Below are 25,448 nucleotides of genomic sequence, written 5' to 3' on the forward strand. Positions count from 1 at the left end.
GTTCTATTTGTTATCAAGAGCCAAAACCCTAAAACCCTAGTTTTCTTTTCCGCTGTGCTTGGTTGACCTTATTTCTGCAAATCTTCTGCCGAAAACAGTGTTGCCGTGTGGGTGTGGTACTGCCGTGTGTGCAGTCTGCTGCTATGTATTGATGTGCAGTGCTGTGTATTGTTGCCGTGTGGGTGTGGTATTGCTGTGTGTGCAGTCTGCTGCTGTATATTGCTATGCAGTGCAGTCTGCTGCTGTATATTGCTGTGCAGCGCAATACATTGCTGCTGCCGTGAGGATTGCTGTGTTTTTTTTCTGCAATTGTACCGTGTATTGACGTGCAGTGTGTACTTGTCTACTGCTTGTCTGTTACCTTAGAAAGACTTGGGGCTACTACGGTATTGGTGGTGTGTTCTCGAATCAGAGTTGTTATCGGTTTGTACTGCTTCTGTACAGATTGCAAGAAGCCGTAAAATTTTATTAATGGACTCAGGAGGCAGTGGTGTGTTGAAGTTAGAGGGCAGTAATTCAACCAATAATCAAGTAGTGAATCCTGTCGTTATTCAGAGTGATGCATCTGCTGTACCAAATACCGTGAAATTAAATGGATCGAATTATCATCTTTGGTCCAAGGTTTTGGAGATGCACATCGCTGGACGCGGTACGAAGGGTTTTGTGACTGGGAATACCAAGGAGCCTGCTGAGGCTAATGCTGAGTATGAGGCGTGGGAGACAAGGAATGCAATAGTAAAAGGGTGGTTGATCAATTCCATGGAACCTTCTATCATGGGATTTTTTATTCACCTACGTACTGCTAAAGAAGTTTGGGAAGAGGTGGCTCGAACTTATTATGATGGTTCAGATATTTCTCAGATTTATGAATTGAAGGTTAAATCGTTCAGACTCCGTCAAGAGGGTCGGTCGGTTGGTGTGTATTATGTTGATCTCATGTCCATCTGGCAAAAGTTAGATCAACGGAGACCAATCAAGATGGTATGTGCTGTGGATTTCAAGACACTTCGAGAAGAAATTCAGGTTGATCGTGTGTATGCTTTTTTGGCGGGTTTGGATGATGTGTTTGATAAAGTACGTAGTGATATTTTACGTACTCAGCCCTTACCTTCTGTTGAGGAGCTGTTTTCTGTTGTTCGACGTGAAGCTCAACGACATGCTACCATGATGGGTGGGAGTAACAATCAAGGAGGATTGTCGTCCATGGCAATAATCTCTCGGCCAGCTGGTACTCATCGTGCTAGTAATTTTTCTAATCAATCTTTAAATTCTCGACCTTTCAACCGAGAAAATAAAGATGATTTGAAGTGTACTTTTTGTGGACAAACCTGTCATACTGAGGATACATGCTTTACTAAGCATGGGGTGCCTGATTGGTTTCCAGAGTTAAAGAAAAAATTGCGTGCCAAGGAGCGTGGAGCAGCTGGATCCAGTGGAGGCCGTGCCTCCCTTGCTGCGGCTACACCCACAGTCCAGGAAGTCGTGCCTAGTTCTAGTAACTCCAGTCATAATTTGTTGCTTGGTACTCGGGGTGACTTGTCTTCTGACACAGGTACCGTGGGACGTGTTCTCTTAGCCTCCGAAAATCAGCACCATACATGTTGGATTCTGGACTCTGGGGCAACAGATCATATGACATATGATAAAAATATGTTTCAATACATGACCACATCTCACAGGAAAAATATATCAACTGCCAATGGTACTTTGGCACCCGTGTGTGGTGCCGGCACTGTGCATCTTACCCCTACACTTCCCCTACATCATTGCTCGCTTGTTCCTTCTTTATCCCATCATCTGTTATCCATACCACAGGTTACTAAACAATTAGATTGTGTTGTTCTAATGTATCCATCATTTTGTCTCCTTCAGGATATTCAGACCAAGGAGATAATTGGGCGTGGCACTGAGAGAGAGGGGTTGTACTATGTGGACGACGTCGTTTCTGGCAGAGCTAATGCGGTTCGAGCGTCCCGGTCTAGTAATTTACAAGAAGTGTGGTTGTTGCATCGTCGGTTAGGACATGCATCTTTTGGGTATTTACGGCATATGTTACCTAGTCTATTTAGTGGAATAAATGAATCAGACTTACATTGTGAAGTATGTATTCTTGCTAAAAGCCATCAAGCTTCGTTTCCTCCTAGTATGAATAAAAGAGCTTTACCGTTTGAACTTGTGCACTCTGATGTTTGGGGACCATCTCATGTTGTTACTTCTTCTGGGATTAAGTGGTTTGTTACGTTTGTTGATGATTGCACTCGTATGACGTGGTTATATGTGGTGAAAAATAAGAGCGATGTTGGTATGGTATTCCGAACCTTTTCTCAAATGATTCGGACACAATACTTATCTGTAATTAAAGTTCTTCGTTCTGATAATGGTGGTGAGTATCTTAATTGTGAGTTGCCGGAGTTTCTTTGTGATCAAGGCATTCTCCATGAAACAACCTGTCCCTATACTCCACAGCAAAATGGAGTGGCTGAACGGAAAAATTGCCATATCTTAGAAACGGCACGTGCTCTACTTCTGGGCGCATCTATTCCTAAGATTTTTTGGCCTGAAGCAGTTACTTATGCTGTTTACGTGATTAATCGTATGCCCTCTCGGGTGATTGACTTTCGAACTCCTCTTCAAGTCCTCACTCAACATGTTCAGGTGATGTCTACTCATACTCTCAAGCCTCGGGTATTTGGTTGTGTGGCTTATGTGCATATTCCGAAAATTCATCGCACTAAGTTGGATCCGTGTGCCCTTCGATGTGTGTTTGTTGGTTTCTCATCTCACCAAAAAAGATATAAATGTTATCACCCTGAGACTCGGCATATGTATGTTACTATGGATGTGACCTTTTCTGAATCGGAGTTTTTTTATGCCCCCGTATCTTCATCTTCAGATCACCAGGGGGAGAGCTCTAGTGGTGATCTGGAATGGTTGGACTTGGGAGAAAATACTGTGGTTGATGCTGCGGCCGTGCATGCTGATGCCGTGCCTGCTGCTGAAATACCAAACATGCCACGGCATGAGTCAGAAGTTGCTGCCGAGAGCAGCATGCAGTCAGAAACATATGATGCCGAGAGTGACCTGCAGTCAGGACAGTTCATTGTCGAGCCTACTTGTGTAACCCCCTCTCTCTCTAGCTCCACGATGATGCCCAATGATTCTTCTCTGAATAAACCTGAGGTAAGTATTGTGGATGATTATGTAACTAATGCAAGTACTGATGTAAATACATATAAGTTGCCACCGAGACAAAATCGGGGTGTGCCACCTGACAGGTTTTCTCCGGAAGGCAAAGTAAAGTATCCGATAGCCAACTATGTCTCATGCAACAGTCTTGCACCAGAGCGTAAGACCTTGATAGACAATATGGAGGCTATTCGAGTACCAACTCGTGTGGATGAGGCTTTAAAGGATCCAAAGTGGGCAAACGCAATGGATGAAGAAATGTTGGTGTTACAGAAGAATAATACCTGGGAGGTGACATCCTTGCCGGAGGGAAAAAAAACAGTTGGATGCCGGTGGGTGTTTACCGTCAAATACAAAGCCGATGGATCAATAGACAGGTACAAAGCAAGGTTGGTAGCTAAAAGATACACCCAAACATATGGTGTAGATTATCAAGAGACGTTTTCTCCGGTTGCCAAGATGAATACGGTACGTGTTCTGATATCTTTAGCTGCTAATATGGATTGGCCATTAAAACAGTTTGATGTGAAAAACGCTTTTCTTCATGGGAACTTGGAGGAAGAAGTATATATGGATTTTCCTCCTGGGTACAGTGTTGGTAGAAGTACCGAAGTATGCCGGTTGCGTAAGTCTCTTTATGGGCTGAAGCAATCGCCTCGTGCATGGTTTGATAGGTTTACTCAAGTTATGAAAAAGATTGGGTATTATCAGAGTCATTCTGATCATACATTGTTCGTTAAACGGAGACAGAAAAAAGTGACAGCCTTAATCATCTATGTAGATGACATGATTATTACTGGAGATGATTGTGATGAGATTTCAAGATTACAGAAGAATCTTGCGGCTGAGTTTGAAATGAAGAATCTGGGGGATTTGAAATATTTTCTTGGAGTTGAAGTTGCTCGATCTTTGAAAGGTATTTTCTTGTCACAACGTAAGTATGTTTTGGATTTGCTAAAAGAAACTGGTATGCTGGGATGCAAGCCAGTAGATACACCTTTTGTTGAAAAACATCATCTATGTGTGGATCCGAATCAGAAATCAGTTGATAAGGGGAGATATCAGAGACTTGTAGGGAGACTAATTTATTTGGCTCATACACGGCCTGATATTGCCTATGCAGTAAGTGTAGTAAGTCAATTTATGCATTCACCAAGTCTAGATCATATGGCTGCTGTTATGCGTATCTTAGCGTATTTAAAGTCTGCACCTGGGAAAGGAGTTTTATATCGGAAGTATGGACATTTGAGAATTGAGGGGTTCACGGATGCTGATTGGGCAGGGAGTATAGGTGACAGACAGTCTACTTCGGGATACTTTACTTTTGTAGGAGGAAATTTGGTTACATGGAGAAGTAAAAAACAGAACGTAGTATCAAGATCATCGGCTGAGGCCGAGTATCGAGGGATGGCTCACGGCATTTGTGAGATTCTCTGGCTTCGAAAGCTTCTTGAGGGGCTTGGGTTCAAGCCAAAGGAAACCATGAGACTATACTGTGATAATAAGTTAGCAAGAGATATAGCTGATAATCCGGTACAGCATGATAGGACAAAACATGTGGAAGTTGATCGACATTTTATTAAAGAGAAGCTTCAAAGGAAGATTGTGTCAATACCTTTTGTGAAGTCAGAGGAGCAACTTGCAGACGTTCTAACTCATGCAGTATGTAGTCGAAGGTTTGATGACTCGCTTGTCAAGTTGGGCATGTGTGATATCTATGCACCAACTTGAGGGGGAGTGTTAGCGTGAGTCAATATTAGGAAAAATAGGGAATGTTAATAATAGGAGTCCTTTATTAAGTAGGTTTGTGTATATGTTTTTTGTTTCCTTGTAAAACTATGATAGCACATGTATATATTTCTAAACAAGTAATAGAAGATTTAATTCCCGTAAAAGTTCTATTGTTTGCCGGGGAGATGTTTAGAGATACCGCAAGGCTCGCAAATCTACGCAATTCAAGCTGAGAACGGCAGCGAAGCTCGAAGATTACTTGGATTCGGCTCAGCTCTCTCAGGCCTCCGCCAAGCTCAGCCGCGCGAAGAAGGTTCCGGAGGCGGCGATGAGGTCGCAGATGAAAGAGGTCAGGGATTTTGAGTGCCTGATCAATAAATTGAAGGTCCTGGTGGATTCGGACAAGGAAATGGTGAATCTCAAGGACGGCAGCGGTGTGGAAGCTTGCACTCCGTTTCAGCGTTTTGAGCAAATAGCAACGCGGCATTTCAAAGGGTAAAGATCTCAAAACACTAGACTGTTATATTTCAAAAGGGGTGTGTTATCCACACATCTCATTTTACTACTTAAACACCCTTTGATAATTTCTATCCGTTGATCTTCTTCAATTCATCCGATCCAACGGCCGAAAATTCAAAAGGTGTGTGAGAAGTAAAATGGTGTGTGCGGATATCACACCCCTTTCAAAATTTTTAGTTTGTTATAGATGCAGTGGAGTCGATGACATGCGTAGTTTGTGTATAGATGTCAAAATGGAAACTCTTGGGAAATAAGGATATGTGTGCAGTGGAATACAAAGTAAATAAGACATAATATTTACTAGGTTCGGCAAGTGTGCCTACGTTCTTGGGTAGTAGTTGTTGTTTCTCATTATCTAAAATAATAAGAATATAAATATAACTTTCACTATTTTTCTCTCTGTCTCTCTAGCCTTGGTATAGCTTTACATGAATTTCTCTATTTTGTATTGGCTTCTTCAATGATGCAAATACCTATTTATATATAAGTCTTGATCCAACAACACCTTATATGCATGAAGAAAATTATCACCTTCCAAAGACTTTTTCACCTGAACTTTTAATTGTTGACACAAAAGTTTGTTTTGGTTTGCTTCCTCATACCTTTATATGTGTGGCATTCACACTATATTTCAAAACAAAAATACCATTTTTTAAAAAAAAATTTGAAGTGAAATTAAGTTGTACCTAGTGCTTACCATGTTTTAGGCAAGCTAGGGTATTGTATGTTAATTCAAAACTTTACCTTAATGCCTTGTTTGTGACTGCTTTATGTGACAAACACTTTTGTTTATAGACATTTTTGCTAGAAGTAAGGGGTGCATTTTTGGTTGGATCAACCCGAACGTGTATATGTCCAACACGGCTTTAAACTTGAATGAGCACATTTTTTCTTAGTCATAACCTGCACAAACCCAACCTGATATCAACCCCACTATTATTTGGTTGAGTTGAGTTAATCATTTGTCATCCATTCCTAACCCAACTCAACCCAACCCAACCCAAATGTAGCTCAAATTAACTGATGCACATATTACACCAAAGTCCAACAGCCAACACCTTTCATAACATTATCGAAGCTGTATATGAATGAAGGGCTTTTCATTAGTCAGCTTGAATTTGTAGTCTCAAACCCTATCCATCACTAACTCTATTTTAATATTAAATTTAGTGGCGATCATTCAACCACAATCAAGTCGCAGCCCTAACTAGAAGTGTCTTTATTTGAAACTCGTCAAAGCATTTTTAAGTTGTTCTGCCAAACGTATTTAGAAATAATTTTAATTTTCAGAATCTTTTTAACCATTCTAAAAACAATTAGAAATAGAAACACAGTCCACTCTATTTTTTGTTTTTGATGAGATTTAAAGTTAAACCCCAACCTTATTTGAGTTCATCCACGGTCTAACTTATAACTTTTTAAAAACTTTTGGGATGAATAAAAAGTTTATAGAAGTATTATTTGAAAGAAAATTTTAGCAAAATTATACTTGCTACTAAGACCCACAATTTTATTTTTTTGTTTTTAACTACTATTTTTCTCATCCAATACACGTTATTTACACATATTTTTTAATAATACATGTAATCCATGTTTTCTATACATATTTATAACATAATATTGAAGAAATAGAAATAAATATTGTAAATAATTAAATATTAAAATTTTAAGAAAGGCCGAATTTTCACATTTTTTTTTTTTACCAAAATTGTTGAATAATACGCATACATATTTTTCACATACTATATCAATTCCAAATTTTACTAACTATAGTTTAAGAGCTCGTTTAGAAATGTTTTTAAAATGACTAAAAGCACTTTTAAAGAACATGTTTTTGAGTTTCAAAAGCATTTAAAATGTTTTATGCAAGAATGATTAGTTATGTGCTTCTTGTAGAAAGTGCTTCTTGTAGAAAGCACTTCTAGTGCTTTTCTAAGATTCACTTGCATTTTTACTCAAGATTGATTTTGAAAACATTTTAATAAAAAACACTTTTGGCCATATTAAAAACAATTCCTAAGCTCTAAATTTAAAATATCGTTTGTAACAAACAATTGAATTTGTAAGAGATCCCTTATTTTCTTTGTGTCTAAGGAAATATCCGCTTGGACCCAATCAACTTGGGCCCAATGCTAGGCCTCATCTTACAGTGTGAAGTCTGGCCTGCAGACCATCGCTCCCCATCGTCACCAATTTGAATTCCCGCGCTCTAAGATCTCAATTGTGAGCTGACTCTTCTTCCTCCTCCGCAGAATCCTTCACCCATGGCCTCCCCGACCTTCCACCCCGTCGTGGACGACATGACCTAGAAGATGCCGCTCTGTGGGCCGTCATCGACTCCGCCGCCGGCTCCCACTCCTCCTCCAAATCCAAACCCCAACCCCGCATGCCCCTCGCTATCAAATACCCAAACCACCCTCGCTCCTCCCCAGTCTCAAACCCTTATCCTCCGCCCAAGCTGTTCAAGACCGCCGCAAGACTCGACTCCTCAGCCGACTCCGACTCCAAGTCAACCGCATCAGAGGGCGAGGTCGTCGAGGAACCCTGGGCGTTTCACCCCCCGAGGAAGATCGCGAGGTCCTCTTTTTCCGAAGTCAACGACACGAGTCCTCTGGTCGTAGTTCGAAATGTGCAGCGCACGACGCCTACCACTCCTACGACTCCGTTTTATTCGTCGCCGGAAACGCACTTGTCGCCGGGGATCGGGAATTTTGCGAGCCCTGTGAGCTATGCGCAGAGAGGGGAGAGGGATAATAGCTCTGTAGCTGTTCATAGCATGTCCGGGAGGTTCCCTTCGGTCTCTCTGTTCAAGGAGTATCAGAATGCAGCTATGGCGGTAATTTTGCTTAGATGATTGAATTTTTCAGTTCAATTGGGTTTTACTGTATTTTAATTTCTTAAATTTTCCTACTTAACTATATGATTAACCTGCAAAATTTGGGAAATCTGAATTCAGTAGATAGTTTTGACCGAATTTATGTTTCGTTTGGGCAATTTCAGTCGAATCTTAATGCTTTTTCTTTTTAATTTTGTTACCATATTATAAGGATTAAGCTATGAAATTGGGGAAATCTTAATTCACTAGCTAGTTTCGAGTGTCGAAGACTCAAAGGCCTAATTAGTTTGCTGTGTTTGCATGATTTAAACTGATAGATTTTGGAGAAAACAGATTACACCATGATTTCTGGGCATCCTTGCATTAAAAAGTCAGGTAAGTAGATTAACAGAGCTGTTTTTTGTTTCAAATCAAGCGGGAATTCTAGGTGAAAAATGAGATGTGATTCTTGTATGTGTGTACAGGTTGGAGGAAGATATCATTTTACTTCAATCTCTCTTTTGAGATCAAAGACAAGACCATTGAGTTTGATGAGAATCGAAATGTTCTGCGTGCCGAATTTGTAGTTCGGGCACACATGCAGTATGAATTTTGGATCTTGGGAGCTTTTGCATTTAAGATAGCAATGCAATTCCTATATCATGATTGTCATACTTTATTGTGATTATGGTTGCTATTTTCCCTCCTTCCTTTGTCACTAGGGGCGGTAGGTTCTCAGATGGATGGGGTGCATGCGATCGGCGTGAGAAGAGATTCAATAAAGCAAATCATGATATTCCGAGCACAGCGGAGACCAGGGCTAAAAGCAAAGCATCCCAGGTAAAATTTTCTCTCTTTTTCTATATTCCCTTGGCATGTTTTGGCAGCTTCATTTAAATACAATTCTATGCTTGTTTTAACCCAAGCTTATCGTCGAATGCTCATCTCATCTGGTACACGGCTAGGAAGTTCGCTTCTATCACCTCAGCTCACTTAGATTAGATGATTAGACTATTATATGTTTGCCTTTTTTCTTGTTGATCTTATTGTGAAAGTTAGACAAATCTGTCAACCTCAATGACTGAATTGTACCTAAATACAGTCTAACACTGTCTAAATCGTTGTGTTTGGCTCCGAATTTTGTGATTTATAGGCTTATAGCAGATAACTATAGTTTTTCTTTTTTTCTGAACCCCATATGATTTCCAAGTATCTTCTATGAATCTGTTTGATAAGGGACTCAATGTGTGCCTTCATAGAACTGGTTCTCATATTCTGCTGGAGCTTGCTTTTCATTTGCTGAGTGAGGGTATGATTTTCTTTTAATTTTGATAAATGGTGAGGGTAAAACTAAAGCTTCCATGGGGAAGATGACCAAATACACAGATTTCTTGTCGGGTTTGGAGTAGAGTCCAAGGCACATAGCATCAGAGAGTGAGATAATCTAGTTTTAAGTGTCAGAACCATTCATGTGCTATCTTTTTTAAGTGCTTCCAGGCTTTGTTTGCTAATCCAAACATCAAAAGAGAAAGCTCCATAATTTGATTAAATTAATATAAAGTACACTTCTCGGAAAATTCTATGGTGCTCCAGAGTATTCTATATTCCGAGGTTTTTAACCGTCAGATCTTGGTCATTGTATCTTTGATTCCTGGGGTTTCATGCCCAACTGATTTAAACCTGGTGTTATTTTTCTTTTAATCCATTAGTACCTTTCCTTTTGAATTTATGTTGCAATGTTCTTAATTTGTATTTGGGGCGCTCAGCCGCCTGTTGGAAGAGTCCGTTGAAATTTCCCCTGAAAGTTCGAATAATGTATCTTCACATTTGCAGGATCTGCTAGGAATCGGAGAGTACCGACCAGGTGCAAGTCAGTTCAACCATTAACCGTGATCTCAATAGTTGTTCCCGATTTGCTTTATTAAGGTTGTGCTGTATAATTCTCAGAATTTTTTGTTTGAGAATTCCAGTGTGATTGTATCTTCACAATGTCTTTTGAACTGGAAAACTTGTCCAGGGACAAATTTCCTACTCTAATTTGCCGAGGAGTGGTTCAAACTTAGGTGTAAGGAAGCGGGCACGCTACCTTAACCCACTAACCTAACTTATGCATACACAAATGAACAGATTGGGTAATAAAAGTGCAATTCAACTACAAGGCCGTTTTCCACAATGTTCCCTAAATTCAACACCAGATGCAACCAATGAGACACACCCTTGCAGTTGTTTTGCAACAATATATTAGATTAAAGGCTCGTTTGGAAGTACAAATTTATAAGGTGCTTGTACTTATCAATGCTTTTTGTTTGTAGCACTTTTCAGTAACGCTTTTATAAGGAAACAGTTTGTTGTTTGGCCGATAAACAAGTGTTTTCGTATTGTAGAAGCGCTTTTGATATTAAAAAGAGTGTTTGGTTGTTAACACAGACATATTAGAGAGCCATTCCCATGGAACTAACGAAACGGAATAATTTTTGTGGAAGTCTTGACCATGGGATCTTCCAAGGAACTATGTTGAAGGGACCCAAGTGCTACCCGTGTTTTTAAGAAGAGAAACTCAAGAAGCACCTCTAGGTGCTTCTAGAAAATTCACTCCAAGTGCTTCTATTCTTACCCAATGCATTTTTAAAAGTTTCGCAAAACAACTATTTTTAAGAACAAACGCGTTTTTACATTTTTTTTTGGAAGTGATGTTAACTCTCAAAAAGCAATTATCAAACGAATCTTAAATTCGTACAGTGTACCATATACCTTTCTCTTTCCTTCTTTTTCTTTTTTCTACCCTGTAGCTGTTTGATGATCTTGTGACAATGTTTTCAAATATTCTTCAAATTTACAGAAAGTGTGTTAAAAGTGTGAATCACACGTCAGGAAATTAAACTTCTCCTCAAAAGGAACCTGTAAAGTGACTGAATTCAATGTAATATTAAGAATTTGAATGACTAGTTACAAAGAATAATTTGAATTTTTGAACGCATATTTAAAATTACATTCAAGCATTTTGAGCATACACATTAGCACAATTATTTGGATTTGAAGTCTCTTATGTTACAATGTATATAGCCATTTAAATCAACTTAGTCTTATATTTGTGTCATTCTTCTAATCTATCTATGTAAGCTTATTATAAAAATCAAATCCATTGTTTTTAAATTCTTCAATCCGAATGAACCTCAAGCGTTATATGTACAATTCTCTATATTTTTTCGATTGAACACGACGATAGATGCATAAAAAAATATGCAAATTATCTTATATAAAATCGGAGCATCTGTTACGGAAGTACGTGCGTGAAACAAATTTTTTGTAGACTTCTTAATAAGGAGAGTTTTTTCAATGGTAGCTAGTTTGGGGTTGCTATGATGTGCAAAAAAAAAAAAACGTTGTTTTCAAAAGCAGGGGTAAAACTGCTTCTACTTTTTGATGTTTTGAACCCATGACATTTTTTTTAATTTACTCAACACAATTTAGCACCAGCTTTTTTAAAAAAAACTGATTTTAAAATAATTTTAATTGTACCAAACCAGCCCTATGAAAACTCATTTGTGTAATTTGGATTGCAGGATGAAGGGTGGCCGTTGGGATTGAGACTACTAAATGCGAGAGTTAGGTTGATCAAAAACCGAGATTTGACCGGTGGTTCGGTCTCATTCAGCACTTTGATCACTGCCTTTCGGACTTCCTCCATTGCTTCTACCTCCTCCTCCTCCTCCTCAGATCTTGATACAGAGGTCAGTATTTTTCTGCAATGGATTTAATGATGGAAAAATATTTAATGTGATTCGAATAAAGTTATAAACCCATCATTAAGCATGCATTTTAAATTTGTACTAGCATGCCATACCACCATGCTTGTTGGCTCATCATTCTCCATGATTTCTCTCACGTCTCTGCTTTTTTCCTCCTTTTTAATAATGCAACATTCCTCTGCTTTCATTATGTCTCAATTTGTTATGTTTAGAATTGATTTCCTTGAAGTGTACACCTGCCATGTAGGTGGTAAGAGCACAAGACCATATCCATGGGGTGGGAAAGAGGGGATACCACCACTTTTTAGCACTTTGAGAAAAAAAAACTTCAGCAGATCAGTCTGATTATATGTCTTAAAAACATGTAAATTTTACATCTTGAAGTATGTAACCTCTGTCTGCTTTCTTTATAGGAGAGGAACTTATATGGTACGGATACATCGTTACTGTAACACTTATTCCAGTAATAAAATGATAAGTGGAGTGAAAAACAAACAATATTATTGTACCATTTAGCACGAGACATCACTGTAAGTGTAACGGTATACTCGTGTCTTATCCATTCTTCTCTCATGTTAGAGCTAAAAAGGTTTACTTCCTCAATGTTTCTATCCATGCAAAGGAAGCTAAAACCAGCTTTAGCTCCTCTCATTTAGGATGCTCTAATGGGAATGCGCATGAAAAACATTTCGAGTTCTATAATTAAATCTCTATAATTAAGTCCCAATATATAGAGATTTCCCTAATTAAAGCTGGATTAGTCCATCTTTAGTCTTCCCCATGGAAGACCATCATGGTGTTTGACCTTGTTAACTTGATATTGTCTCTTGCTTTTAATAAAATATCAGCACATGAAACTTCCCAATGCTCAATTATGTTTACCGAAGAGGCCCATTTGCACTTAAGCATGATTGTAATACCGCTACAATGACGTTATTGTTGCATCTCGTTGGAACATATTATCATGTTTTGTGTTCAAGTTTGGTATTTTATGTAAATCGTGAGATTCTTATTTTAGTGATTCTTTAATCCACCCGGTTTCAGTCAACTGGATCTTTCTTCCATGACAAGAGCATCACACTGGGGAGCCTCATCGGCGTTTCCGGCATCTTAGACCTCTCCAGAAGATCCAAGGGGAAGGAAATGTTTTCCTTCTGCTCCAAGCTAACGAACGAATTTGTGAAAGTGAGCAATAATACTCCATCACTAGGTCACTTTCTTGAGGCAGAAAGGAGCGCAAGTAGCAACAAATTAACCAAAGAAATAACGTCGTAAAAAGCCGAATATGGCCCCGATTTCTCACCGTCTGTGCCGGTTTCCGGCCGCAACAGGGTGTTTGTGGACGGTGCAGTTGCAGCTGCTCAGCCAAGTCCTTCAGAGAGTGGAGATGGCGGAGCAACATCCAACAGAGTTTTTATAATACGACGATGGATTTGGAACTCCATTACTGTTTTCATGTTTGTGTGGATAGCTTATCAAATGATCATTGACCCCTCATTGATGGAGGATTCTTATTTTAATTAATATATAAATATATAATTAAACTCTGAATTCCACTGCTTGGTAATGGTGTGTTAGTTTCACACTTTAACATGCTCAATATTCTAAACTAATCTAATCTACGGGAAAAGGTAACGAACTCAGGTGAAAGTGGAGATACATGATACTCTACCCCTACCTAACCCACATCTGCACACGCTTTCTTAGATTGCGAGGAAACTGCAGCTTAAACCCATGGAAACAGATTCTTTACAACACAACTCCTTGCAGATGCAGATATGTTAAAGTGGCTCTGTTGATTCCTCGCCACAGACGGCTCTTACCGAAAAACTCAGTAGTTTTTTTTTACCTGACATTATAAGTTTCTACCTTAAAGTAGGAAGACAGACTTAATCTCTCGTTACACAATCATAAAAGAGTGAATGAGGCAAAAAGGACTAGAAAAAACATGAAATAACAAAAAGAATCCTTTGTTTCCTCAAATGAAAAGGGTAATGTAATTGAACTTTTATTTATTTAATGGAGAATTATATTTATAATTGGGTGAGGAACCCTTGAAAGTTTTGCTGCTTCTTTAATTTAAAGAAAAACAGACTCAAATGACTCAAAGAAACAAGACCTGGAGATCCAGGTTACTGAAGGACATCTATATTCTCATATGCTCTTTAGCAACTAAGACCCTCCAAACGAATTGGAAAACATACCGCTGAGGATCCCTCTCCATCTTCCCGAGCAAAACCAAGACAACAAGCTCCTTCATCTGCTGCACTATCAACAGGTTCAAAGAGAACAAGTCCATATCTCCAATTGTCAAAGCTTATGGATCTCCTCATTGCACTCGGCAGCTACCTTCCCTGAACTGCGACTTCCCATCCTTCCGAATGAGCTCATGGGAGACAACCCCTTGAAGCTACTGCTGCCTTCACTGACATTAGACTTTCTTGATCTCCTTGGCTTTGTGGGACTCATTTCCGGATCCACGTCATTGTTGGCCTTAATGTTGGCAACAACTAGTTGGGTAATGGTGGTTCGGCAAAAGGGGCAAACTGGGACTGTAGGACAAGTAGATGATGGATCGGGCTTCTTGTGGCAGCATAGAGCAAGGGTACAATGCGCGCACATTTGATGACCACATGGTCTGACCTCAATTGTGCATAACTGGTCAAAGCATATGCAGCACAGGTCCACATCGCTAGCCTGTATGATATGATTTGACCCATGAATAAGAAAGGGACATGCATTGTCCAAGAAATATAATTCTGCTAAGGTTTCATTGCATCGGTGCACAAAAAACACATTTGACGCCATGTACTTGCAATTCTGATATTCTTTTAATAATTCCAATATAAACAAATAGATAACCCTAGAAAAACTATAAACTCTTTTGACTGACCCAATCCTATCAAGAAAAAAAAAATGCAAACATAAGCAACAAGAGAAGGCACGTTTACCTCAGAGGCATTATCATCAGCCTCTGCATCTGAATGCAGAGGAGATGGAAGTGAGTAAACTGTATCCTTCAAGATAGTTTTCTCCCTCTCCATGTTTGCCTCCGTTAATGCCTTTTCTAACAAAGCTTTAGCCTCTGGATTCAGCTCGCTGATGAACTTCAAAGGCGATGGCCAGACAAGAGGCTCTGCTGATGAAGGGTTCAATACGGCTGCGCAAGCTTGATGCTTGTGCTTCAGAGCAACTGTATATGGTATTCTCCTGCAGAGATCCACTTTTCAGACGTCATGACAACATATCTATAAATCTAGAATCTACCTTTTACCAAAATAAGAACATTTACAAATTAAAGAAGGAAGACTTGTGGGTTTAGAGGCACAATTCATTTATAACGCGAATGATTTGCAGTACAAAATCAACAAAACAAGCTCGTCAGCCTGAATTTTTACTGGTGTACTGACAATGCTTAAAAAGATTTCCAATGCAGAAAATATGGTGCAAAGAAGGCCTTTTTTCTTGAGGATTGTATCCATATATTAATACCAACATTGGGTTCTTCCAAGATACCATTCAAAAACAGGTAAGCAATTAGCTGGCAGCGATAAGAAATTAAGGAATTAAAAACAACACAAATTCCTAATTAGAAATCCATTTGTTTTATGGAATGCAATGATTCCATTAAAGTCTATGAGAAGCAAAAACTCGTCGACCTTATTGACTAATACAGACAACTGCCTAGTGTTTCAAACATGGCAAGATGCATAATTATTCAGAGGCATTACACCACCCATTAAAGAAAGTTACCCAGAAGAGTCTTTTTGAAGCCGATCTGCTCCCCAAGCAAGTAACTCTCTGACACAATCTAAGGATCCACCACGAGCAGCTAAGTGAAGTGGTGTACTTCCAGGGTAGCTGCACATATATGGTACTGCAATCAATCTGACTGTCAAAGTATTACTATAAATCTATAACATGAAAATAATTAATATAGATAATTACCCATATCCACCAGTTGAAGCACAAACAAGAGCCCCATTGTCTAAAAGAACATGAACGCACTCTGGCCATCTTTGGCGGGCAGCTAAATGCAATGGGGTTGAACCACCTCCATCTCTTATGTTCACAAATCTCGCAAATCCCCTGCCAATGCCATTCAATGTAGCATAAACATCAATCATCAGAGAGAGAGAGAGAGAGAGAGAGAGAGAGAGACATCGAGAGACAGTGAAGAAGGACCAACCAAGAATTTGCAACAGGGGTGGAATGCGCGGTGGAGAGAATGGCTTGAAGGCAGTCTGAATGGCCATGGTATGCAGCGTAATGCAGGCAGGTTCTTCCGTTCAGGGAATCAAACATCAATATCTAACAATTCACACAGAAAACTTAAATATCAGCATCTCAGCAGTATAATTCAAGTCAAAAACTGTATACGAAAACAGAAAAAGGTAATTTGAACAGTGAACATACATTTGCTCCCGCTTGGATAAGCTTCTGGACACAAGTGATATTCCCATTCATTGCAGCCAACATTAACGGAGTCTAAAACCCCATCACATTCACAAACAGTTCAAACCACATAAGAAAATTGGGAAGGACAAATTCAAAACAAGGCAATCCAATCCAAAGCATGCAACTAATCTTTATACACAAAAATCATCAAAAACAAAATCCCATTACCTGTTTGTATCGATTCACCACATCTGGATTGATAACAGACCGATCCAACAGCATAGCGAGAACCTAAACTTAATCCGATGAAGAACATTAATGAACATAAATTACAATTAAAATCCATCAATGAAATCCAAAACCCACCTCGATCCGGCCATTTGCAGCGGCGACATGCAGAGCGGACAGCCGGCTGCGGCCTTTGCTCAGCTCCAAAACACTTGGGTCAGCTTCCACCATTGCTCCAACGAGATCCAGGTCCCCATTCTCCACAGCTCCAAAGACTCCATTCTCACGAGGCTCTCCGCAGCTCAGGCCCTGACCCATCTCCCTCAACACTCTTACCGTTATCGCATTTGAAAGGTGGCCTGAGAGATAAGTTTCACACGCGCCACCTTTCAATGGCGACGTGCTGCCACCGGCTGGGCGGAGGTGGGACAGTTCTGGCGATAGCAGTGGCTTAGGCTGCAATGAATATCGATGTGAATGGTCAATTAAGTAGTAAACGACTAGTACTTGCGGGACTGCCCTCGAAATTCGGACTGACCGCTGAGATTTCGGGCAGCTTGACCGCGCGGTCCTTTCTTCTTTCTATTGTACTAATGAACAATTTTAATGTCAGAGCTCGGGCAGCTGTCAGATATTATTATTCGGCAATTTTTTTAGGTTTTGTATGTCTTATCCTTCGATGGATGGCTTGACACAAATCTTTGTTTCACACATGGGTTTGGTGGCAAATTAGATAATCTAGTTTTAACCAACTTGCATTTTCCCACACTAAATCTTGATTTTCATGTTTTTTTTATGAGGAAGTTTGGGGTAGATTGTTTGATTAGTTGATTGATCGCACCATTTAATATCGGTAAGTATAATTTTGCATTGTTGCATGCTGAATCAAGTCGTCACGAAAATAAGTGTGTGCTAAGTGTAGTGCAATTTACTGAGGCATATGCTTCCCCTCTTCCATTCGTTGATCGAACTGCTGATGATCAGGGGTGAAGAAACTCAATTATCAACATGTTATTCATAGTATGAGTACTATCAATACTTCAATTATATACATGTCATTGTTGATTCAATACCGAATTATGTGACATAATTATACTTGATGGTTAGACCGTTTAGCCAATCAGATAGTCAAAACATTCAACGAGATAAATAACATTATAATGAATTATTTGACATGATTATAGTTGATGGTTCGACCATTTAGCCAATTAAACTTTCAAATAACATTAAAACGAGATAAATAACATTATACCAAATTATGTGACATGATTAGAAAATTAATGATTGGGCCATTTAGCCAATCAGACTATCAAATAACCTTACAATGAAATACATAACATTACTAATCTACTTGTGTATTTTTATTTTATTTATTATGGTTTTTTTTTTTTTTTAGTAATGAGAGTCTTTATATAAATTTCACCTAACAATTGCTAGATCAAACACAAGAATGATTGTGATTGTATCCTAAGAAAACCATCGGCCGTCGTATTAACTACTAAAAAAATATGATTAAACCTATGATTAAGTCCATGCCATCTGTTTCTTATTAATTAATTTATTTTTGGTTATATGGTCTTCTTCCTCCCCTTTGCGTTTTGGAAAAACAAGTTTGGTATCAAATGAAGCATGAAAATACAAGTAATATTGGTGAAATTCAGAAAGCAGCACAAATATATATATATATATATATATATATATATATATTTTAAGCACGTTGGCTGTTACATAACTATTTGAAAATAATACATTATTTTTAAATATATTTGAATGATGGACATATTTGTAATTTTGTTTTGAGTAAATTATAGCAATGGTCCCTTAACTTTAACTCAATTAGAGCAATGGTTTTTCAACTAAAAATCCATTACCATTATTTCCTTAACTCATCAAAACATGCAGCTGTGGTCCCTCAACTAAAAATTCATTATCATTGGTTCCTCAACTTTAACTTTATTGGAGTAAAGGTTCTTCCAATATAACTCATTTTGACAAAATTCTGACGAAGTTGACAAAAATGATCATAACTACATGTTTTGATGAGTTGAGGGACCCCAATTGTAGCAATGGTCCTTCCAACATAATTCTGACGAAGTTGAAGAAAATGACCTTAGCTACACATTTTGATGAGTTGAGGGACCAATAGTAATAAATTTTCAATTGAAAGACCATTGTTCCAATTTGATTAAAATTGAGGGGCAATTGCTACAATTTACTCTTTTGTTTTTGTTATGTAGTTGGAGGACAATAGCTTTTCCACTTTCGGACTTCTTCCTACTTCTTGTGCCCATTATGGTTGCAAAGCCTAGCTAAAGTTGTGGTTTGCTTTTGTCTTTTTATCCAGCTTTCGTCAATTACATACTGCTCTGAAAGGGTAATGTTAGGAAGAATAAATTTGTAGATAAAATTTTACAAATTAAATGCTGTGGAAGTTGATAATTAGATTATAAATTAAGCATTGATAAACATGCTCATTTCTATTGGTGACACATCACCTAATTTGCAAATTTTGTCTACAAATTTGGTTTCCCAATCATTACCTGCTCTAAAAAAACCAACCATGAAATATAATGTTTTTAAAATACTTTTTTACAAAATTTTTTCTTTTAAATAATTATGTACACCCTTTTAGTTTTGTAGCCGTTTGATTGAACAATTAAATGTCTTCTTAACTCTAAATACCAGCAACTGTTGAATTTTTGCCTATATATTGCGACTACTATCCATGTTAAGGTGCCTTAGAAACGAAACCGTATTTTTAACCAAAAAAAAGATACGAAGTGTCACATCCCGGGCAGGGACGGATCATTTCCCAGGCCCGCTCCACCACCGTAGCACGATATTGTCCGCTTTGGGCTTACCATTCCCTCACTGTTTTGTTTTTGGAAACTCACGAGCAACTTCCCAGTAGGTAACTCATCATGGGATTGCTCTAGCCCCCTTCTCGCTTAACTTCGGAGTTCCTACGGAACCCGAAGCCAATGAGCTCCCAAAAGGCCTCGTGCTAAGTAGGGATGGGAATATACATATAAGGATCACTCCCCTAGGCGACGTGGGATGTCACAATCCACCCCCTTAGAAGCCCGACGTCCTCGTCGGCACACTCGCGGCTAGGATTAGGCTCTGATACCAAATTGTCACATCCTGACCCGAGGCGGATCACTTCCCGGACCTGCTTGTAACAACCCGTCCGGGGATTTACGGAAGAAAATGAGTATTGTTGTATTTTCACTAAGTTTGGGGGATACTTTCCTTTTTAAAATTGTTTTTGAGTCTTATTTGGTGAGCCCAAGGGGCCCACCCCTGTTTTGTTCCCTGGTTCCCTTTCCCTTTCCCTTTCTTTTATTTCTTCTAAAAAGTCTCTCTTCTCTCTGTCTTTCTTTCCCTCCCTGCGAGCAAAACACACCCACACACACACACCTCCATGCCCACACCTATAGCTCTTTTCTAACCCTGTGGTTATGTTTTGGACGTCAAACCATGAAGAAACCACCTCGGAGACATTTCCCCAATTTTCCAGCAAGCACCGCCCATTTCGAGGCAATTTCCGGCCAAACCACGGCGAGTTGGCCGGTGTGCAATCTCTTCGTCTCGCTGAGTACTACAACTTTCCTTTTTGTTTCACCCAATTTCATTGAGTATTGAAGAAGTTATACTCATTTGAATCTTACCCAGTTTCCGGCGGACACCCGTGGCTTCCAGGCTGTTTTCCGGCCAACTCCGGCCACGATGACGGGAACCAAGGTCCTTACCTTCGGGGCTTCAATTTGGTATATTGAATGACATGTTTTGGTTGAGTTTTGGGCTCCAACGGAGCTTGGGAATTCTCCAGCCGAAATCTGGCCTTCTCTTCCTTTGGAATCCAACGAACACCCAAGGCCTTTGGGCCTTTCCTGCCAAGCCCAAAACCCTGGGCAGCCCAACCCAACCTTTTTATTATGACATCCCACATCACCCAGGGGAGTGATCCTTAAATGTATATTCCCATCCCTACCTAGCACGAGGCCTTTTGGGAGCTCACTGGCTTCGGGTTTCATGAGAACTCCGAAGTTAAGCAAGTAGCGCGCGAGAGCATTCCCAGGATGGGTGACCCATCAGGAAGTTCTTATGTGAGTTCCCAGAAACAAAACCGTGAGGGCATGGTCGGGGCCCAAAGCGGACAATATCGTGCTACGGTGGTGAAGCGGGCCCGGGAAGTGATCATCCCCGGGCCGGGATGTGACACCGCTCCACCATAGTAGCACGATATTGTCCCCTTTGGGCTTACCATTCCCTCACAGTTTTGTTTTTGGGAACTCACGAGCAACTTCCCAATGGGTCATCCATCATGGGATTGCTCTATCCCCCTTCTCGCTTAACTTCGGAGTTCCTACAGAACCCGAAGCTAGTGAGCTCCCAAAAGATCTTGTGCTAAGTAGGGATGAGAATATATATATATATATATATATATATATATATATATATATAAGGATCACTCCACTGGGCGATGTGGGATGTCACACGAAGCCTTATTACATTGTGTTTCATTAAAGTTGGGTATTATTATGGGAGTTTTAACGAAAAGCCCGCGTTACTGTTCACTTTAACGAAAAACCACATTTTTACACTAAAAAGTCAAACCTGATACTATTCACTTTACCCTTTATTTTGTTCTTATTGTTAAAACTCAAAGTTTTAAAACATTTTTCATTAGTTTTCCTTATTATTTAGGGACAAATGATGCACAAAAACTAGAAGGAAAAGATAAATACTCCCAACTATTTGAAACTTAGCGACAAGCCTATTCCAATTTTAGTATCTCCGATCAAGAAATACAACCACCAATTTGCTCTGCTCCTCGAGAAGTTAGCAAATACTAGCCTGCAAAATTGGCCAAAAAGCTTTAACCCACACAGTTTGATCAACGAAGGTTTATTTGGTCAGACTAGACTGGCTCTAATCCCGAATACAGATGGGACGAGTGATTTTTTAGTTAGGTCATAAATTTTGGCTATTAGATATTTAAAATTTTAAATGGGAAAACGAAAGCGTCTAACATGTTAGAACTACCATAATTACTAAATTTAACTTGCTTTTTCACTGTTATTGTTGTCTGACATGGCTATGACTGAGTTTTTATGGCATGTTACTTACTTGGAACGAACGAAATCACAAATTCATGAACAGACACAAGAAACAAATATAAAACCAACTATATCTTAGTTTGGATTACGAACATAATATGAAATTGTTTTTTATGATCATATATTTGTAAACACTAGGAAAGTCAGAAAATTGTCATAATGATGATATCTAATTACTCATAGTTTAGTGTTGATCCTAAAAACTACCAAGCTTAAGTGGCACGCATGCCGAGTAACTAATAAGCTAACTACATTCTTCAGTTATGTGCGGGTCGTGCCAACTCGTTGGCCGAGTTTGGTCAAGAAGTAAAATATGCTAACGTTGCATTAAGCGCACGTTGATTTCTCGATCTTGCGATTGTGGCCGAGGAAGGAACACGTCTCAGCTTTTAGGTTTTAGAACGTGAAAACAAGGTTGTTAGTTCTGCGAAGTTCACAAATCGTCAAGTGACAGGGCTGGACTGTTGTCTCATTCGGCGAGGAAATTTACTAAGTTTACGCTAGAATTTGGTTGCTTGGAAATAACATACCAATGGGCCAGCAGTCGTTCCATGGTCGATGAAATCGCGGCCCGATGTTTATTCTGTTTGGTATCAGACATCAAGATCAGCAATTAGGTCAACTAACCCAAGTCTCGCCGAATCCTAGTGAACAGTCTCGGCGCCAACCGTGATGGTCCTTCCTCGTTAACACCTTGCAGGGTGATATAGCTGATGTGATCATCATAATAGCGTGCCTGAATGATATTAGCTTCGAACGGCTGATTGTCGGCTAGATGAACCATAACCAATTTGTTGTCCTAGAAGATGACGACTTGATATAATAATGACGAAATGATACAGCTTGTTTAGTGGATCTAGTCATGACCGAGCAAGGCATTATACTCAGTCTTTGAATTGACTATGAAAAATGCGGTCATGTGGTTGCGACCTGCGATATTTACCTATAAAGGAAGCACTCCCTTGGTCTGAGACTTGTCACTGACAAAGCTGCTCATGGTTACCCCTGATGGAATAAGTTTGTTGTTAGAGCGACGTAATGCATTCATGCATTCATGATAGAAGCGGGCATGATGTTGACCGTTGCTCAACAGTCGACGAAAATTTTGGAAACCGGGTATCCTTCAATATGAGTCATAACATACAACGACTTCAAATAATGAAGATTTATGGAAGACTAGCAGGGAAATAGTTTGGAAATAACTGCCTTAAGTTTATCTTATTTGGTTACTTGTTCGATCTTTTCGGTGGCCACAAAATAGACTTGTGTAGCTTCTTCGGCAACCACCTCACCATCCAAGAAGTTTGGTTGAGATGTAGTTGGCTGGAATTCGGCAAGTAAGACATGGACCCATGTTGATTTCCATGTTATCGAGGATCGAATGGCCTATTGGGTCATGATCTTTGTCCTCTGGATTTTCAGGCAAAGTATCTTGCTCATAAGCATTATCTGCCTGATCTTAATCGGCTGCCATGAGAATCTATTCCTGCAGTGCATCCACCGGACCCATTTCGTTCTGACCATCGACTTCGGGCTCGCTTGGCATGGGAACTTGGTGTTGCTTTTGTGAAGCCTTGCAAGTCCGCCCTTGATATGAGATGCGAACGTCTCTTGTGTCTAGGTAAGCATCTAATCGCGCCACATATTCTTTCTCATCGATCGTAAGACTGAAGAGGGCAATGACTTAGAAAACTTCAAAATGATGCCGTAAATATTGGAGGTCCTCGATGGTGAAGGGAAGGTCGACAGGATTGATATCGGTATATGGGTTTACCTCAAAGCCGAGAACTCAAGCCTTTCGTATATGCTGGAATCTAGCCTTTATCCTCAGATCTGTGGTCTTTTGGATGATTTGTTCGGCATCGGGGCAAGTTAACGCCAGATCAAGATCCTTTTGGCATGCTTTAGATAGGCCATATAAGTCGTCAACCGAATGCTTCTTGTGGAATTCCGCATGTATTCTAAAACTTCGTCAAGAAAGGATGGGTAAAGATTCCATCGGACTTTGATTAATGGCTTTTGTGGGGGTAGTAGAGGAAGTTTTCTTTCGGCTTCCTTCCGGAAGTGCTAAAGGCGAGTTTTCATCTCCCCAGGCCAGAGAAGGAGTTTGATTCGCTTTTCAGATTCTTCAATCGTGGTTTCAAAGTCATGATCAATCATTTTCTTTCCTTGAAGTAACTCAGCAATGATGGCCGGAGGTTGTCGATCATCTTCGTTATCTACCGTTTCTTTCGACTACCATTTGGTGGCCAAGGTAACTTGGGTTGTTCATCGGCGAGCCATATAATTCATTCTTTGGCGTCGACGTTTCTACAATTTGGATAACGCAATATATACACTGGTGAAAGAGTTGTAGGTATACCAACGTTGGTCACGTGGCTTAGGTGGTTTGAAGGTGCGCTAGTTAGTTAGTGAGCCAAAGCTGCCAGAGTTGGGCGCATAATACTCCTCATTATAAAACGGCGCATCGAAGTAAATGCATCGTTTAGCTGAAGATGGCTTGTTATCTTGTACTTAAGGGCTAACCTATCAAAAACTTTCTGACGCTGGCCTGCACTAAGTACCTTTTGGGATGTTGTTACAGCTATGAGCGCCTATTATGGTATTTCAATCCGAAGTGGCTTTTCATTAGACTCAGTTAAGATGACGTTTGCTTTGCACCAGTTACATAAAACCATCGGCCCGTCAATTCCTTCTGCACTGGAGTTTGACATTGACTCGACATTAACTGGTCCTGAAAAATCTTTGGGTGGCTCGTTTGAAAATAAATAAATCTTCAATCATGGCCAAGAGTTCTGCTTAGGGATGAATTGCATTGGAACGAACTAGGCCTTCCCTTTTCCTCTGGATGGCATCACGAAATATGACATAATTATTTGTTATATGCTTGTTCGAGTTGTGTATTTACAATATGTTTTACCTTTTAAATCTTCGACTTTGGGAATATTATGCCCTGGCTGAAGCTTGACAATTTTCGCAAACAATAACTGGTCGAAGATAGTGTCGGCCTTGGTGATGTTGAAAGTATAGATTTTAAACGTTTTAACGGCAATTTCCTCAAAGGCCGAGCGGATTTTGGCATTTTGGAGTTAGCATGAGCCAATGCTTTGCATATGTATGGTTTGTCGATTACTATATCAGCCGCGTCTATACTGGCATATTGGGATTCTTCTCCGTCAGCCGATGCATAACTGACCGTAGGGTAGGGTTTTTATATATTGTTTCTTGGGACAGGGATTTTGAGATCTTTTCCTCTCGAAGTACATAATTGTATTGCTCGACATGCTGAGCTAGTTTGTACATATCTCAGAAATTTTCCCCCAAGAATTTCTTTTTGTACTCTACATCCAAGCTGTGTAGGGCGAGCCTAACGAACTCGACTTTAGGGAGAGGTACTTGGCACGAGTTTCCGGTTAACTTAAACGTCGTAAGGTATTCCGTTGATGACTCATCAGAGGCTTGAGCCGTCCTGGCCAAAGAAGATATTGACACGTCCATCCCTGGTCGATAGAATTGTCATGAAATGTCTCAACTAGTTCCTCCCAGTTTTGGATGGAGTTAGATGGGGAGTTGATATACCATGCGAATGTTGAGCTGGTTAACGAGAAATTAAACAGTCATAACTTATGGAAATCACTGTTAACATCCCCACATTAAGCAGTGAATTGAGCTACGTGTTCCAGCAAAGACAATGATGAT

General features: G+C 39.7%; 2 protein-coding genes and 1 pseudogene across 2 annotated transcripts; 2 read left to right on the top strand and 1 right to left on the bottom strand.

The window, feature by feature from the left end:
* The first annotated feature begins 7,571 nt into the window (after window positions 1-7,571).
* LOC125476794 lies at window positions 7,572-10,282 on the top strand. The gene is made up of 5 exons (XM_048583324.1): window positions 7,572-8,272; window positions 8,590-8,647; window positions 8,737-8,854; window positions 8,974-9,091; window positions 10,085-10,282. The coding sequence occupies exons 1-5, from the start codon at window positions 7,823-7,825 to the stop codon at window positions 10,136-10,138; spliced, it is 798 nt and encodes a 265-aa protein (XP_048439281.1). The 5' UTR covers window positions 7,572-7,822; the 3' UTR covers window positions 10,139-10,282.
* A 173-nt stretch (window positions 10,283-10,455) lies between these two features.
* On the top strand, window positions 10,456-13,483 carry LOC125476878 (annotated as a pseudogene).
* Window positions 13,484-13,983: 500 nt separating this feature from the next.
* Window positions 13,984-17,098, bottom strand: LOC103931066 (putative E3 ubiquitin-protein ligase XBAT31). Its single transcript, XM_009340478.3, has 8 exons — window positions 16,765-17,098; window positions 16,627-16,689; window positions 16,417-16,488; window positions 16,190-16,311; window positions 15,949-16,089; window positions 15,754-15,861; window positions 14,952-15,210; window positions 13,984-14,697 (listed from the first exon to the last, which is right to left on the bottom strand). The coding sequence occupies exons 1-8, from the start codon at window positions 16,942-16,944 to the stop codon at window positions 14,311-14,313; spliced, it is 1,332 nt and encodes a 443-aa protein (XP_009338753.2). The 5' UTR covers window positions 16,945-17,098; the 3' UTR covers window positions 13,984-14,310.
* Window positions 17,099-25,448: the final 8,350 nt, after the last annotated feature.

The sequence above is a fragment of a genome, unplaced genomic scaffold (genome assembly GCF_019419815.1).
Source record: "Pyrus x bretschneideri cultivar Hongxiangsu unplaced genomic scaffold, Pyrus_bretschneideri_v1 Contig2, whole genome shotgun sequence".
In the NCBI taxonomy this organism is placed as follows: domain Eukaryota; kingdom Viridiplantae; phylum Streptophyta; class Magnoliopsida; order Rosales; family Rosaceae; genus Pyrus; species Pyrus x bretschneideri.